This window comes from Lissotriton helveticus, chromosome 4_1, assembly GCF_964261635.1.
Source record: "Lissotriton helveticus chromosome 4_1, aLisHel1.1, whole genome shotgun sequence".
Taxonomy (NCBI): Eukaryota; Metazoa; Chordata; class Amphibia; order Caudata; family Salamandridae; genus Lissotriton; species Lissotriton helveticus.
In genome coordinates, this window is record NC_136063.1 from 981,557,272 (window position 1) to 981,571,899 (window position 14,628).

General features: G+C 45.2%; 1 protein-coding gene across 2 annotated transcripts in view; it reads right to left on the bottom strand.

Moving 5' to 3' along the window:
- The window catches only part of GNAL (G protein subunit alpha L), a 955,956-nt gene that overhangs the window by 579,104 nt on the left and 362,224 nt on the right, over positions 1 to 14,628 (bottom strand). The window contains exons 1-4 of one of the 2 annotated variants that reach the window (XM_078687602.1): positions 10,463 to 11,810; positions 10,188 to 10,260; positions 8,459 to 8,513; positions 7,773 to 7,892 (exon numbers count right to left, since the gene is read on the bottom strand). In XM_078687602.1, the coding sequence (XP_078543728.1) occupies positions 7,773 to 7,892; positions 8,459 to 8,513; positions 10,188 to 10,260; positions 10,463 to 10,601 (387 nt within the window). In that variant the 5' untranslated portion in view covers positions 10,602 to 11,810. Of the gene's footprint in view, positions 1 to 7,772; positions 7,893 to 8,458; positions 8,514 to 10,187; positions 10,261 to 10,462; positions 11,811 to 14,628 lie in introns of those variants that run through there. The other variant, XM_078687601.1, reaches the window with a different exon arrangement.

The window sequence follows — 14,628 nt, forward strand, 5'->3', positions numbered from 1 at the left end:
CCGTCATCAGAGCTTGCATCCAGTGGCAAAATAGAAGATTTTTGAGAATGGGACACAATCACTTTTTCTATTCCTCATTACAAGCCCCTCCTATTCATCATCTCCTTCCCCCAAACATGTTACCTCCCAAACAAGGTTCCCACGTAGCTCTATAAGAGCACCAGATATAAATGTCAGTGTCAATCTTTTCCTATTGGCTACGTTGTATTTTTGCACGTTATGGAGAATGTGGGGAATGCTCAACAAAAAACTTAGGCGTTAGAAAAGATTCGTGTTACCTCAAATTTTCATTTAAAATTCCAAAACCGAGGGTCCTAATTCGTAAGCCTTTGCCAATGGTCTTCCCTAAGTCTATGTTTCTGATTGAGTGGCTGCCGTTTGGTTTGGTATGGTTAAGCATGCGAACAAACTGTAGTCTGTTATTATCTCAAACGTATGCAACTACACAAGAAGAAACTGCGTTGAGTGTGTTCTGCGCATTTAAAAGTAGATAGAAACCAGTGAAACAATGAGCCCACAATGCACCTGGCAAAAACAAGCACAATCTTCTGAATAATTGTAGATAATAACATTTAGACCACACCTCCTTTCACTTAAGAAGACTACTGTCAAAATGGACATGGTTGCTTACTTCTGAAACAGGGAGTGGTATTATAAAAATGGATTATTAACCAGCTCTGGTGATAAATGGAACAGAGTGCTGGCTACAGTTCTCATTAACCCAGTCTCATCTGGATTAGTCTTCAGGCTGAGATCCACCCATCCATCACAGATGTAGCCCTGGGAAACGACTACATTGGATGTCTGTTCTTTCCGTAAAATTGTACCTGAACAAAACTGAACTCATACTTCTAATTCCAACAACACTATAAATACCAATAGAATAACAAATACATAAAATACATCTACATTATTGTTGACATTGTGTTTTGGATTGAAAGACAGATTTGTTTAACTGGGCAATAATCCTATTCCATTATTTACTCTGTTTAAAACAAAGTTTGAAGGAACTATAGTTAGAAAATGAATATCGTCATCCATGTGACAGTGAGGTGTAGGAGCTGAAATTAGCCACCTGAGAGGATAGCACAAACTATGTATCAGAAACCAAAGTGACGGTAAAGTTTAGGCATATGCCCGTTGACCTCTTGACAAATGACTTATCTAATTAGTGAGAAAGTTCAGGTTTGGGCCACAAGGAGAGTGGTACTACAGCCAGCATTGGTGCAGACTTATAAAAGAGGTCTGTCAACTAAGAACAGAACCTGGAGAACTTAGGTGTAGTGGGCAAGTGTTATAATGATACGGCTTAATTGTGTAATGATATGGCACTAGGAGTCTACAAGAAACAACAGAACATCCATGCGCACAACAACTTATACAAGCTTATATTTTTAAGGCTTATTCCATGATCACAAACGTCAGAAGATCCAACCAGACAATTCACCAAGAGTACGTCATGCAGACAGAGGGAGGTGGTCCCCATTTAGCCAAACATTTAAAACAACGCATCTTCAACGCAAGAACAAATAATTACAATGCTAAGGAAAACATGCACCAGATCCTTCAGCAACCCATGAAACCTAAGAACACTACCACAAACATGAAAACCTATTTTATAAACACAGACCACCACCTAAAGCTACATACAGACGAATAAGCAGAGTTTACACTCAGCTGACAGTAGCAAAAGCCACTAAAACATAGAATGCCTAAGAGAAGTTCACAAGAACCAATTTCTGATCCAAATCATCAACAACCATTATTCCAGAAACATGGGATGAGAATAGGACTGATGTGACAATGGAATAGAAAACTATTACAACTATTACAGGGCACAGATACTAAAGTAACTCAAAGGATGCTTAACTTTCCGGGACAGTGATCTGAACATTATGCTTTCTGATGTGTAATGAGAATATTGGAGTACATATTTGAAGGTACAAACTTGATACCGGGCATCTACTCCAATTGAAAAGAACAGTTGACACTTTTTTTAAACGTTCTTTCTACCTTCACATCTGACCATTCTTCCTGTGCAGTGTACATCTTGGGTTAAACTTACTTAGGTGTTGGACTCGACTACTCCAAAGGGCTTCACTGACAGGTCCAGTGAAAGGAAAGACCACAGATAGTATTGTAAGCCTGCAGCACGTTGTCTTGTATGTGGCTGCAGAGGATTGGGTGAGATAGAAGGGGACAAACACAGGGAGTGTGTGTGACCTTGCGTATCATCACACCTGCTGTCAGGTGTTTCATGTTGCTCCACGTCAGCCGCAGGTAGATCATACTGTTCCGTTTTAGCTCTGTATTCTGGTGCTTGGGCGTCCATTATGAAAAAAGTACTACAAATACCAAATGGAAGAAAACAAAGGGGTGGCCTACTAAATTCTGATCTGCAGCAAATCAAGAGCTCCGTCTGCCATGCTCATTAGCTTGTGCTACTGCAGCCTGTTGGATCCATGGTAATTCTTAAAGCATGTCAGTCTATGAAGTATATCTTGGCTATTCCACTGGCGCAGCAGCTAAAATTTGCAACAGTCCCCTCCCGCCTACCTCTTGCCCCTGGCCTGAGGTAGCATGATCCGAGTCCCTGGCAAAGTGTAATATTTATGCGTGTGAGAAAGCAGCTCTCAATGCTGGGCACGCATGAACAGAAATCACATTGGTCAGAATATCACCCATTTTCTCAGTGCAATGACAGAGTTAAAAGGCCTGACAACCTTGCCCGATGGACTTGACTGGGATGTTCACTATCAGCTCTTCTAATGCCTTCTTCGTGTGACCACCTGGGCTGTATAACAGAAGTGCAACTGGCATTTGCGCCTGCCTTTGCGCACCCTTGGGGCACTTTGGTATTACAGAGGGGGCCGCAGATGCTTGTGTGACCCTTCTGTAATACCGATAGGATCATCAGAGGGCATTACCCCATGTGCAAGTCGCTGTGGCCCCCTGCAAATGAGGGAATCCCTTTTCCTCTGTGCCCAGGCCACATTATAGACATGGGTGCAGGAGGCACACTTTCAGTTTAGCCTCTGATGGCTGCCCTCTGAGGGTGGGTGCAGTCACTCACTGCACCGCCTGCAAGGGTACCTCTAATCCTCCTTCAAAGTGCCGGCGCCTGCACTGTGAAACACAGAGCGGCTTCAAAGCAGATGCTTCATTTTTCACATCAATGCACTGCCCCCAGGGCAGCGCGAGTTCGGGGCTGCCCTGGGGGCAGTGCATTCATCCTAATACATATCATTTTCCATGTTTGCACCGATGCACCTTTTAAAAGGTGTGCCCGGCGCGAACAAGGAAAATGAGCTGTATCTGTGCTACAGCTCGTGGAGTAGTACATGACAGAACAGGACGTTCTACCCACATTTCTCTTTGTGGCATGTAAGAAAGGCAGGTGAACATTTCAAGACAAGGACACTGACTGAGGGACAGGATTTATCTGCTTGGGCTTGGTGGGCTAATCACCTGGCTCAACCTTTCACAAGATAGTTCAGTCAGAACCCACTTTGGGTGAAGTTGTCACAAGGCATGTTTAAAGCCTCTGCCAAAGATACTTGGACTGTTCCACATTAGTAAAACCAACATAAGTTCCATCTTCACAACAAGTATGTCAGAAATGCAAGAAGCCATCAGCCCAGGATTTTTTATACGTGAAACTATGTTTTGGTTTCAAACTGGACTTCCCTCAGAGCCAAATGCGGTCACCCAAAGACTATAGTTCTAGGCAAAGTAAGATACACCCTGGGGTCTTTCCAGGAATACATATAATGGGTTCTTCTCCGTTTCAATACATTACTAACCAACTTGTGTGTGCACACAATACTTTACTATACATGTCTTTACATTGCTCTAAAGCACAGGCCACTTTCTTGGGATATCCTATAAGACATTTGCCAGTGCTGAAGTGTGTGTTTTTAATCTTCTTGGGGGGAGGGGAGGGTTGGGGCAGCGACAGATAAGACCTTAAAGTTATTATGTGGGGACATTAACCCGGATTCCTAAAGTCGAGAACTCATCCACACATGAACCCTAACATCGTATTTCTTCACAAGTAGAGCATCATGTGTGACCATTGAATCTCTTGTGATAATGAGTCACGGGATCATTTTGCCACAACTGACCTAACTCGAACCCTCAGAATGTTCCTATGAATCGCTTTCTTGATTTTGCATTGCGAAAAGATTTCTCTCTTACTTGTTGACATGTAGAGCACAAGCTCCGTGATGCTCCCAACATTTTTTTTTACAAAATTGAAAAAAGGCCTACACAAATAAAGCACTTTTTTTCCGAATATTAAGTTTGCCTTCATTGAACAAGGAGGCCCTCTTGTTTTGGAGTGTATGATGCAATGTTGTGAACACGTATTGAACAAGAAGTACAAGTATGTGCTTTTTATTGATGACAATACAAGCACCTCAACAAATGATGTTGCAACGAGCTCTTGAAATATATCAGATGGGCAAAACAATCACTTTACGGGTCAAGTTATCCAAATAATAAAGATAACATTAGGCACTGCATGGCACGTTTTACCGACACATTTGGTTGAACTGTGCCTCCAGATTTCAAGAATCGCTCTGAAAAACTATATGATACTAAACTGAATAAGACTTTATAAAATATGCATGCTTTCGTGAGGATAACGGCTTCCAGTTTAGAATACCAAAAGAGCCACTCGGAAGTCACAGATCTAAGGCCTAGGCCCGGTGGACCCGACTTGCCCCTTCATAGTTCTAGAGTGGATCACATCAGCAGCATTGTTTTGGGTTGTAACAGAGCCTATTAATCACGTGCCAGTTGTCAATTCAGTTCGCTGGTGCATGTTACAAAGATGCTCAACATTACGCAGCATGCACTCATTAAATATTGTGTGCCCCTTGGCTCTCCTCTTTGACCACAGGGTTACAAAAAAATAAAAGGAATACATATCTGTACATTCTTGGGCATCCGCAGCCCAAACAGGCAGACTGTTTCCCCACAGCGAGGGGGAGAACTCTTCTGAAAATGTCCTACTTTGAAAATGTAATTTGTTATCCTACATCTACTAATCCAGGGAATACACAACACAGGCTTAAGCAGGTGAGGTTTGAATACTACATTAGGAGATTAAGATCACCAACTCAGTAGTTTGGTTCTCTCCATCCAATAACATGACTAACCAAGTGTCCACTTTCTTGTAAAGATCATCACAAGACCTCGGGCTCAATGTACAGCAGGGTGCCAGGGGTCAGTGTGATCATGGGTGAGAAGTGGGTAGTTCGAGCTAGTTAACAACAATAATAATTGTCCTTCGTTTAATCTACTAACACCCAACATGTGGACACAAATCCAGCAAGTCGAAAAACAAAGTTATACCTTCTCTAAGACTGATACTATCCTAACCTTCAGTCGTCTGGCAACAAACCTATAAACAGAAGGATGCCTGAAGCAAACATATTTAGCATAATGGCCCTTCTCTGGAAGCTGCACGACTTTTTAGAGGCATGAGGGACTGATGATTCAGCATCTTCAGAACGCTCCACCCAACCCAACTCCTAAATAAATACACCATTTACAAACCAATGGTATCTTTCTACTAAATTTTAAATGTGCATCTACTCTCGTGGGTTACTAAGCAATCGCATAAGCACAGAATGAGGCCCAGACAAATGTAAAATGACACAGAGCCTAAATACCAAGCAAAGCAGTCTTTCTGTTTGTTTAACACACGGTGTGAGGAGATTTCCCCAAAACACCAATCATCCCCTATTGGGAAGTTCAGAAACTTTTATTTTGTCAAAGTGCACCATGGCACCTCCAACCAGACATGGGAGGTCAAACAGATCTGATAAACGTCACAAGCTACCTAGCTAGGCCTTTCTGGCCAATCCTGTGAGAGCTGGACATTAGGTCATGGGCAAATTTCCCTTTGAAAGTTTTTTCGATTAACTTTTTCGAAACAAAAAACACAGTGAACTCAATGCCCTCCAAGCCACCAAGACGTCAAATCTCATGGAGCTACTTTGGTAGATGGGCCGCTAATGTCACGAAGTACCAAAACAATACCTTCATCTTTGAAATTCACCTCTGACCTTTGTTTACATAATGCACAGATTTGGAAAACTACAAATGAAACATACTTTTTTTTAGTAAATTAGTAAATGCACAGGAAAACAACAGGTATGCCAATTATTTCAGAAATTAAGATACAATTGATTACATATGAAACAGCAAGAATTGATACTCAGGGGATGTGCAACTTAAGAGTATTCACAAAATGTTCTCAAACCCTTCTTCGACATGACCCCACTTTCCACTACAAACCAAGTTTGCCAGACTCATGGCAACACTGCCTCATTCCCCTCCCCCCTGACATCACTAACTTCATCAACATGAGCATAGTACTGCTGTGGTCCAACCAGGAGTACTCGTCACAGCTTTCGCCAATGACCACATCCCCTCCCGTTCACCAACTCACTGGCCCACTTCACCAGAGGTCACAACATTTGGAACCCTATCCCATACAGTTTTCAATATTCCCCAAAAGTTTAACATACTTGTTCCAGGCGTGTAAAGGAGACTGGAAATCTTTCCACATTAACCAAAATGCATCCCTATCTTAAAAAACAACTTTGGTTTTGGACATACACAAGAGAAGATGCTGTACTGTTTACAAGACAACCAAAATATTACATTTTTACAAATCAAGCATTAAACATGCTCATCACATTTAATAGCATTTTTCACAGTGCGCCAAGTAAGAAAATGTCATGTTTTTTTTTACTGGTGGTAAAGTTCAATGCAGCTAGAGTAACCAAAGCCAGTTTACCTCATTGATAACGCACACGTTTAACTTGATTTGCTTAATTTCTCATTTGTATGTCAGTTTGGCTGCTTAATGGAAGAGCAATCAAGTAAAATAGGTCTTTCGTCTACCTCAACCGTCTCCCCCGCCCCGGTTTCCACCAGACACATAATTTTAACTTTATATACTTAACTTTAACTTAATTTTGACTCTTGCACATACAAGTTACAGAACGTTGCTTGGGATTTCAATCTAAACATCCACTGAAGTACAACAGAGGTGGCTTGCTGCTCAAACTTAACAATCTAAACAAGGCAGACTTTTTAACAGTATAAGATTTCTGGTACACTACACATACACAAAAACTCCTCAACGTGGAAGATACAATTGCAAACCTGGTGGTTTTTGTTGTTGTTTTTTTACCACCGATCGTGGATTCCATTTCCCATAAAACATCCAAGAACTATTAACTGGAAACCACAAAAACAATAAAATCAACTTTAAGGCAGAGTATCTTATGCTAACAATCAGTTTCTCTTCCTCCTTGGCTTGGGCTGTTTTGCCCTTCCAATATCTCCAGATCAACAAAAAGCCTCCAAGAAGCAACCAAGACCCACGTTCAGATAAAGACAACACTTGCAATGTTGTTAGTACTCTACACCTCTACCAAGAGCATACAGACATTCTGCAGCACCAAAGCGACCCAACAGTGTATCTCTCCACACACAACGTCCTTAATTGCTATGTAGCTTCTCACTATGTCCGAGTCATCGCACATTTGCTTTCTAAACACAAAGCAAGAAAATTAAAACGTACAGTAAAGTGTGAAACAGGTGCAGCAATAGAAATTCAGTGAGTCACCTATGTGACGAGACTGCTACCAACACAAGACTGAGTAAACACACATCTCCCCAACTCTTGGGCTAGAGGGAAGTAAGTAAAGCATGAACTGAAAAGGTCTAGGAGTGGCCAGTGTGCCTCTTACCTGTGTGTAGTCGAAGTCGGACAAGGGTGCTATACTCTTGATGTAGTCCATTCGGAACTGGTTCTCTGGGTTGCCCACTGGAACTGGAGGTATTAAAGTGCCCATCGCAGAAACTATAGTCTGGGATTAGATAAAAAGCGTTAACATGAATGATTATCACAATGTGCGTTCAGAACAATGCCCTATTTTCATCCATCTATGTTTGTCCTTATGCTGTAGCTGCTACCATGCCCATCCATGCGCTTAATGATCCCTTACAAGAGCCAGCAGCTACTATCCAACTCTTAGCAATACGATAGCCTACTCCAACTTTGCTGCCCACTTTCCCTTATGACTTGGCTCTAAACTGCACGAAAAACGCAACCAAGTACTGTTTCAACAGACCACCGACTCCCGTCAACAAGAATCCCAGAACCATAAAGGATGCATAGTCTAGAAGTGCCTCGCGATCACAGTAGTGGGGGTAATGTGCTAGAAAAATGCACATAACCTAAGTAGCCTGCACAGTGCTCTCAACACACTGGACTGATCCAGGCTAACATTTTATAGTTAAGAATAAATACAGCTCCCCCAACCTAACCAGGAAAAATAAGGTAACAGAGCATGGCTAACACTAAAGAGCCTACAACATGCACAGGGATCTCTGCCCCAAAACACATGAAACAGAGGATTAGACACAAACTTACCACAATCGCATCTTTGACGTTTTTCCGAATGTCTTGTACTTTCTGTTTCTTTTCTCTGCATTAAAAAGGATGGACTGTAATTAGATATTAATTCATAACACTGCAAACTTGAGCTGTTTGTTTCAAAGTCCTGAACCCCATTATTATTCATTACTTTTTCTACATAAACAGGTGGATTTTTTCAGGCAAACTTTTTGTTGGGATTTTTTCTTTATACAAGTTGAAAAGTAGGGTTTATAGAAAAATGCTCATTTATGTATGGCCCCACCATACTGCATTCATTTATCTGCAGCAAATAAAACACCCCAAAAATGTATGTGTCCTTTAGAAACTGGGGATAATGTACACATTGGTAATGCTTGAGTATTTATTGTCCATTCCTAAACTAACGCACGCTAACAAATGTACACAAAAGGTTAACTGATATATTTAAAGTCAATTATTTTATACAACTCTTAATTTTTCAGTCTGGTAGGAAAGCTTTCGGAATTCTGGAACATACAGAAACTAGGGGCACAGTGATTTAAGTTATTTTGCCAGGACCACAGAATGTGCTGAAGCCAGGACCATATCCCTGGAATCTTGCACCCCATTGCGAACAACCAAGGGCAGGGGGAAATCTGCTTTCTTCAAAAATGCGTGCTTAGTGGACATCAAAATTATGAACAATTTTAGGGACACACCTGAAGCAAACTTGCCAACCTATAGTCAACACACCTTGAAGGTGTATTGGCGTTATGCTAGTGACTTATAAATACACCAGTACTTAACATTTCATAAATCTTACGTACTTAGCATAAATAAGGGACGTGACACAATCTCGGTATTTAGATGAACACTAGTAGTTATGTTGTTGCCAGTGGTAACAGGAAACCATAATTGTAATATTGCCTCCACCTCATAAAGAAAACTTGTGATCCTAAGCAACAACAAAAAAATTCAGGGCTGCAGTTTCCTAAACTTTTAACAAACAGCCTAAACATAATAATTCGTTTTAAGTTAAAATTCAGATCTTAAAAAAGCCGGGGACAGTGAGAAACATTTCTAAAGCGGTACATAATGGTAGCGTGGGGACAAAGTAACTGCATCATAAGGTTGTCTTTATGATGTTTCTGACACAATGGCAACATTTACTGAGACCTGAGGGGGGAGGTTTAAAAATCGTGCAGGTGGCAACAAGGTAAACAAAAGGCTGTAACATGGACAAGCTAGTTAGCCCTGGAGTTGCCTGTTTCCAGGGAGAGACAGAAACACACACATTACCCTTCAAAAGTGCGCATGATAAAACAGGTCTGCTTCTGCGGTGGGGCGGGGGAGGAAGGGTAGGGAGGGGGGGCACCAGTGCAGGATTGGGAACACCACCGAGGGAAGATCTGGGGGGTTCTACTGCATTCTATGTCATGCTGCCGGGTGCTGTTCTGGGAGCTGCAGCACTCGTGTGGAAGTCTAGTCGCCATGTTGTTGCTACACAGGGGCCTGTCAAACGCTGCAGTAGCAACAGTAGAAAATACAGTAGAGAGCGAGCGAGGCCGGGAGGAAAACACAGGCGCCGTGCACGGCCCTGCTCGGGGCGGCATGGTGCACCAGAGGCTCGCCCTCCCCACCCGCCCACCATGGCACGGCCCACGCCAAAACCACGCGTGCACTGGCAACAGCCACCTGCCCACCAGCGGCACGGCTACCTGGCAGCGACATACATAGCAGAGGAAATGGGAGGACGGATGCTTACTCTGGGTTGAATCCGTTGACGTGCAGAATCCGCATCTGTTTGACAATAGTGCTTTTTCCGGACTCGCCAGCCCCTGCAAGACAGAATTGGGGGGGGGATAGGTGAGATAACGAAAGAGTCCAACACGAGCAAAAAAGCATTCATGGTGCAGGTACATGTTGAGCACATTGCATACAAGGCCAGGGGTTAAACACACACACACACAGTCTCGATGCGGGCCTCTCCGGGCACGGCACGGGGGCAGGCCGGTGCCCACCCGCGGCGCGCGCTCTTACCCAGCAGCAGCAGCCGGTGGGTGGCCTTGTACGCCAGCCGCTCCTTCTGCAGCTGCTTCTCGATCTTCTTGTTGGCTTCGCGCTGCGCCTTCTCGTCGATGCGCTGATCCTCCGTCTTGCTGTTCCCCAAACAACCCATTTTCCGATTTTGCTTGCTTTTTTGGTTCCAGTAATTCCGAGAAGAGGGGGGGGTCACCAAAAATCGCGGGGCGCGGGGTTGAGGCACCCCTTCCCCTTTGGCCGTGCCTATCTAGCTATGTATTAGAAAAATATGCCATACATGAAAAAAAGAAAAAAACGAGGGGCCGGGGAGCTGGTCTTTTTTACATGCCCGCGACGCATAAAGGGGTGGGTAAAAATAGCCCCGCTGGCTGCCGCGTCTTGGTTTCGTGCCCCCTTCCTAGGTGCCCTGCTTGCTGCTCTTCCCCCCTCTGCTTCCTCCCCCCGGCCTGCAGCAGCAGCAGCCAGGAAATACCCGCTGCCACCGCCGTGCAAGGGAAGAAGGATTCAGAGAGGAGGGGACAGAATCTGTAAAAAATGTCTATAAATAACACACACACACTCACACACACACAATGAAGAGAGAGCGAGGCTCCTCCTGGAAACCAGCCTAATGCTGCTGCTGCTGCTTGCCTCCCTCACCACACACACACACACTGCCTATATTCCTCTCTCTCTCTCTCCCGCTCTCTCTCTCTCTCTCTGTAAATTTGGGGCTATTTTTGTCTTTCCAACTCAGCACTGCCTCTTTCTGCAAGACCAGAAAATAACCCAAACTGCAGGGCTCTGTATATATTTATATAATTGTTCCCTGTCACACACGCGCAGTCCCCGGCTCCGGGCTGCTGCATTGACCCGGATTGTGCAGGCTTCCGGGCTACACATCTAACGGAAGCACCTATGCCGTTAAAAAAATAATAATCGGAGGGAGAACAACACCATGCATCGTATGCATATGCCCGTCGGTAAACGCCGCAGCAGACAGACGCACACGGGCGAGAGCTGAGCCCTCAAAAAGGTAATCAGCCGGGAGGAGCTAGGAAGCGCCCACCGCCGGCCGGGGGGCCCTAAGCGCTATCGGGGGGAAAGGGCTGGCTGTCATCGGGGCGCTTGCAATCAACCGTTTTGGTCATGCCTTTAATACACATGGGCGCAGAGGGCACGTTTATACTATGCAGGAGAAGAGACGGCACCGTTCAAACAAGACGAGGAGGAGGAGGGTGGAATAAATGCTCGGATATACAAAGAAGAAGATGCCGCTTCCTGCCGCGGCTCTGTGACCGTGGAGATAGTAGGACGACCCTGCCCCGCACCGCCGATGCCCGCCGCTCCAGCACCGCTGTGATAGCCAGCACTGACACACAGCAATAACACCCTTCCGCCGCCGCCGCACGCAGCTGCCAGCGCCGGGGGGCGTGGGGCGTGGGCTGGCCGGGGTGTGGCACAGCCAAGGAAGCTCCTCCCCCCCCACCCTGCCAGGCAAGCTAGGCCTCCACTTTCACTTCGATGTTGCTGCCTCTGCCAGGCTCCAACTGTCCCATGTACCGGTGGCAGCCGCAGTTTTCTTGCGGTCAGCTGTTCACCTTAGTCTGTTAGGCAGAATCAAGGATTTAAGTTACGGTGTTAAGCAGAAACAAGGCTTTAAGTCACGCCCCTCTGAAGAACTCTTAAAAACATAATGCAAGTGAAATGCATACTTTGATGCAGTGCTGGAATTGTAAAATATAAGCAAACACCAGGAGATGATGGACGGAACACTAAAACTTTTCAGACACCTCCAGTCACAGATCTGGGTTGAATACATCATCGTTCTTTAGGTCATTTCGCCACCCCCAGTTCAGACCCAGCCAGGGCACAAGTCCCGAAAATAGAAGTGGGGGGACGCTGACATCACGACAGAAAGTGACGTCACGAAAGGTGGCTTGCACTGAGTTGCAGTTTATAGTTATCGAGCTCCCGGTAAAATAAGTAGGGGCATGCCGTCCACCCGCGTGGTACCCTGACTCGATGCGTCGGATGCACAGGCCTCACTAACACGCGTCCTGTATGAGAAAATTAAACACAAAACCAAGCACGTAACATCTCTCACCTAGTTACCTGTGTCCAAGTCGAAATGCCATGAAAAGGCGGGCTTTGCCTGGCCTTCCTTTGCATGTACTAAAGTAGACGTGTTTTTTTTGGGGGGGGGGAGGGGGGGTCATAGATATGTTAGTCATTTCGAGATGACAATATGACCGAAAAAAACACGTCTGGGTTTAGCGCTCCTAGGGAGTCTTTTATAATTAGCGTCTGGACCACATAACATCAAAGGCGAGTAGGGCATCAGGGGGTGGTGTCATCCAATTAAAGCCCCGAAGCTTCTGGGCGCTAGCCGAACATTCGTATTCATGGAGCACTAGTGACTGTGCAAGGGGCCCATGCGATCCTAGACGTGAGGAATCATTCTACTGATTGTCCGGCCTGGATAGCAAACGTCTATCTCGCCCTCATGACACATGCTGGACACTTTAAATCTCAGTATCCCACAATTCTCTCTGCCCAGGTCTGTCTGACTCGCACAGTGATGCATTCAGTGATTCGTCGGCACCCCGGAAACCGGGTCTTATCTTTCAACATCACACATAAAGGGGCCCAGCTTCTTGGCAGGGGGGACGGCGTCCACCCACGTGGACCCCCGACTCGAGCCCTGCACCCAGGCATATGCAAATCAGTTTTGACCCTGTGCCTCATGGCGCAGTTCAGCCGGAACTGCCAAGTCAGGTCATTCCCGGACCGGAAACAAACCTCCTGGGTCCAGTTTCGGGGTAATACCCCTAATCAGCCAGGTTAGCTTGAATCCAGTGGCAAAGTGAGCAAGGGACCCACGTCTGGGCATACCCTGCCAACTTAGGGTAAACAAAGCAAAAGTAAGGAGATGACAAACTAAGCACTGATATGATTCAGATACTCACCCCCAGTCACTATTAGATCTGGGTTTAATCCATCATTGTTCTTTAGCTTATTTCACCACCCCAGTTCAGACCCAGCCATATGAAAAATCAGTCTTGACCCTGTTCCTCATGGGAACAGTTCCAGTTCGAACTGCCAAGTCTCCAGTTCTCCTAGATCTGAAACAAGCACCTTGGGACCGGTTTCAGGGTAACACCACTTATCAGCCAGGCTAGCTTGAATAAAGTGGCAAAGTGAGCAAGAGACCCACGTCTGGGCACACCCTGCCAACATAGGGCGAACAAAGCAAGACTGATTTCCATATGGCTGGATCTGAAGTTGGGGGGCGAAGTGAGAAAAAGAACAATAATGGATTTAACCCAGATTTAGTAATGACTAGGGGTGTCAGGAAAAGTTTCACAGCTCTGTCCATCATCTCCTTGGCAGGGTATGCCCAGACCTGGGTCCCTTGCTCACTTTGCCAAGGCTGGTGAGGGGTGTAACCCCCAAACCTGCTCCAGGATGCTTGTTTCCGTTCCAGGGAGAACCTGACTTGGCAATTCGACTGGACTGCTCCCATGAGGAACTGGTTCACTACTGATTTGCATATGGTTGGGTCTTAGCTGCAGTGGCGAAGTGAGCAAAAGAATGATGATGGATTTAACCCAGATCTAATAGTGACCTGGGGGGGGGTGTCAAGTTTCAGCGCTCCGTCCATCATCTTATTGTGTTTGCATTGTAAAATATTTAGCTATAAATTGGGGCTCTATATGTGGCAGAAAAAAGGGGGAGGATTCACATGGGTCTGAGCTTGAAAAGCAGTCTGCCAGTCAACTTGTACATTTATTTAAAAAAAAATCTGCTGTAAAGAAATTTCCAACAAGCACAAATGTGTTAAGAAATCTGTTCTAGCTGCCTTGATTGGTCACAAAGAGCCTGCATTAAAAATATGTTACTTGGTTAAGACACCTGCTGCAGAGCTCAGCAATTTTGAGGGGATAATAATAGTAGTAAGGTACCCATGGTGGCTAGTGCAAATCTGGGACAGTCAGTCAGTCAGCATACCTGCCAATTTGAAAAATAATCTCACGGTAAGAGGAGGGGGTGGGGCCTTAAAGGGGGGGAGGGGGGCTCATGCCGAGAAGTACCTCCAAGGCAATTTTAAACCCCAACCTGACCCCATGCCACTTCCTCCGAAAAAAATGCTTGCCGAGGCTGGTGCCGATGTCCTGTGGCCA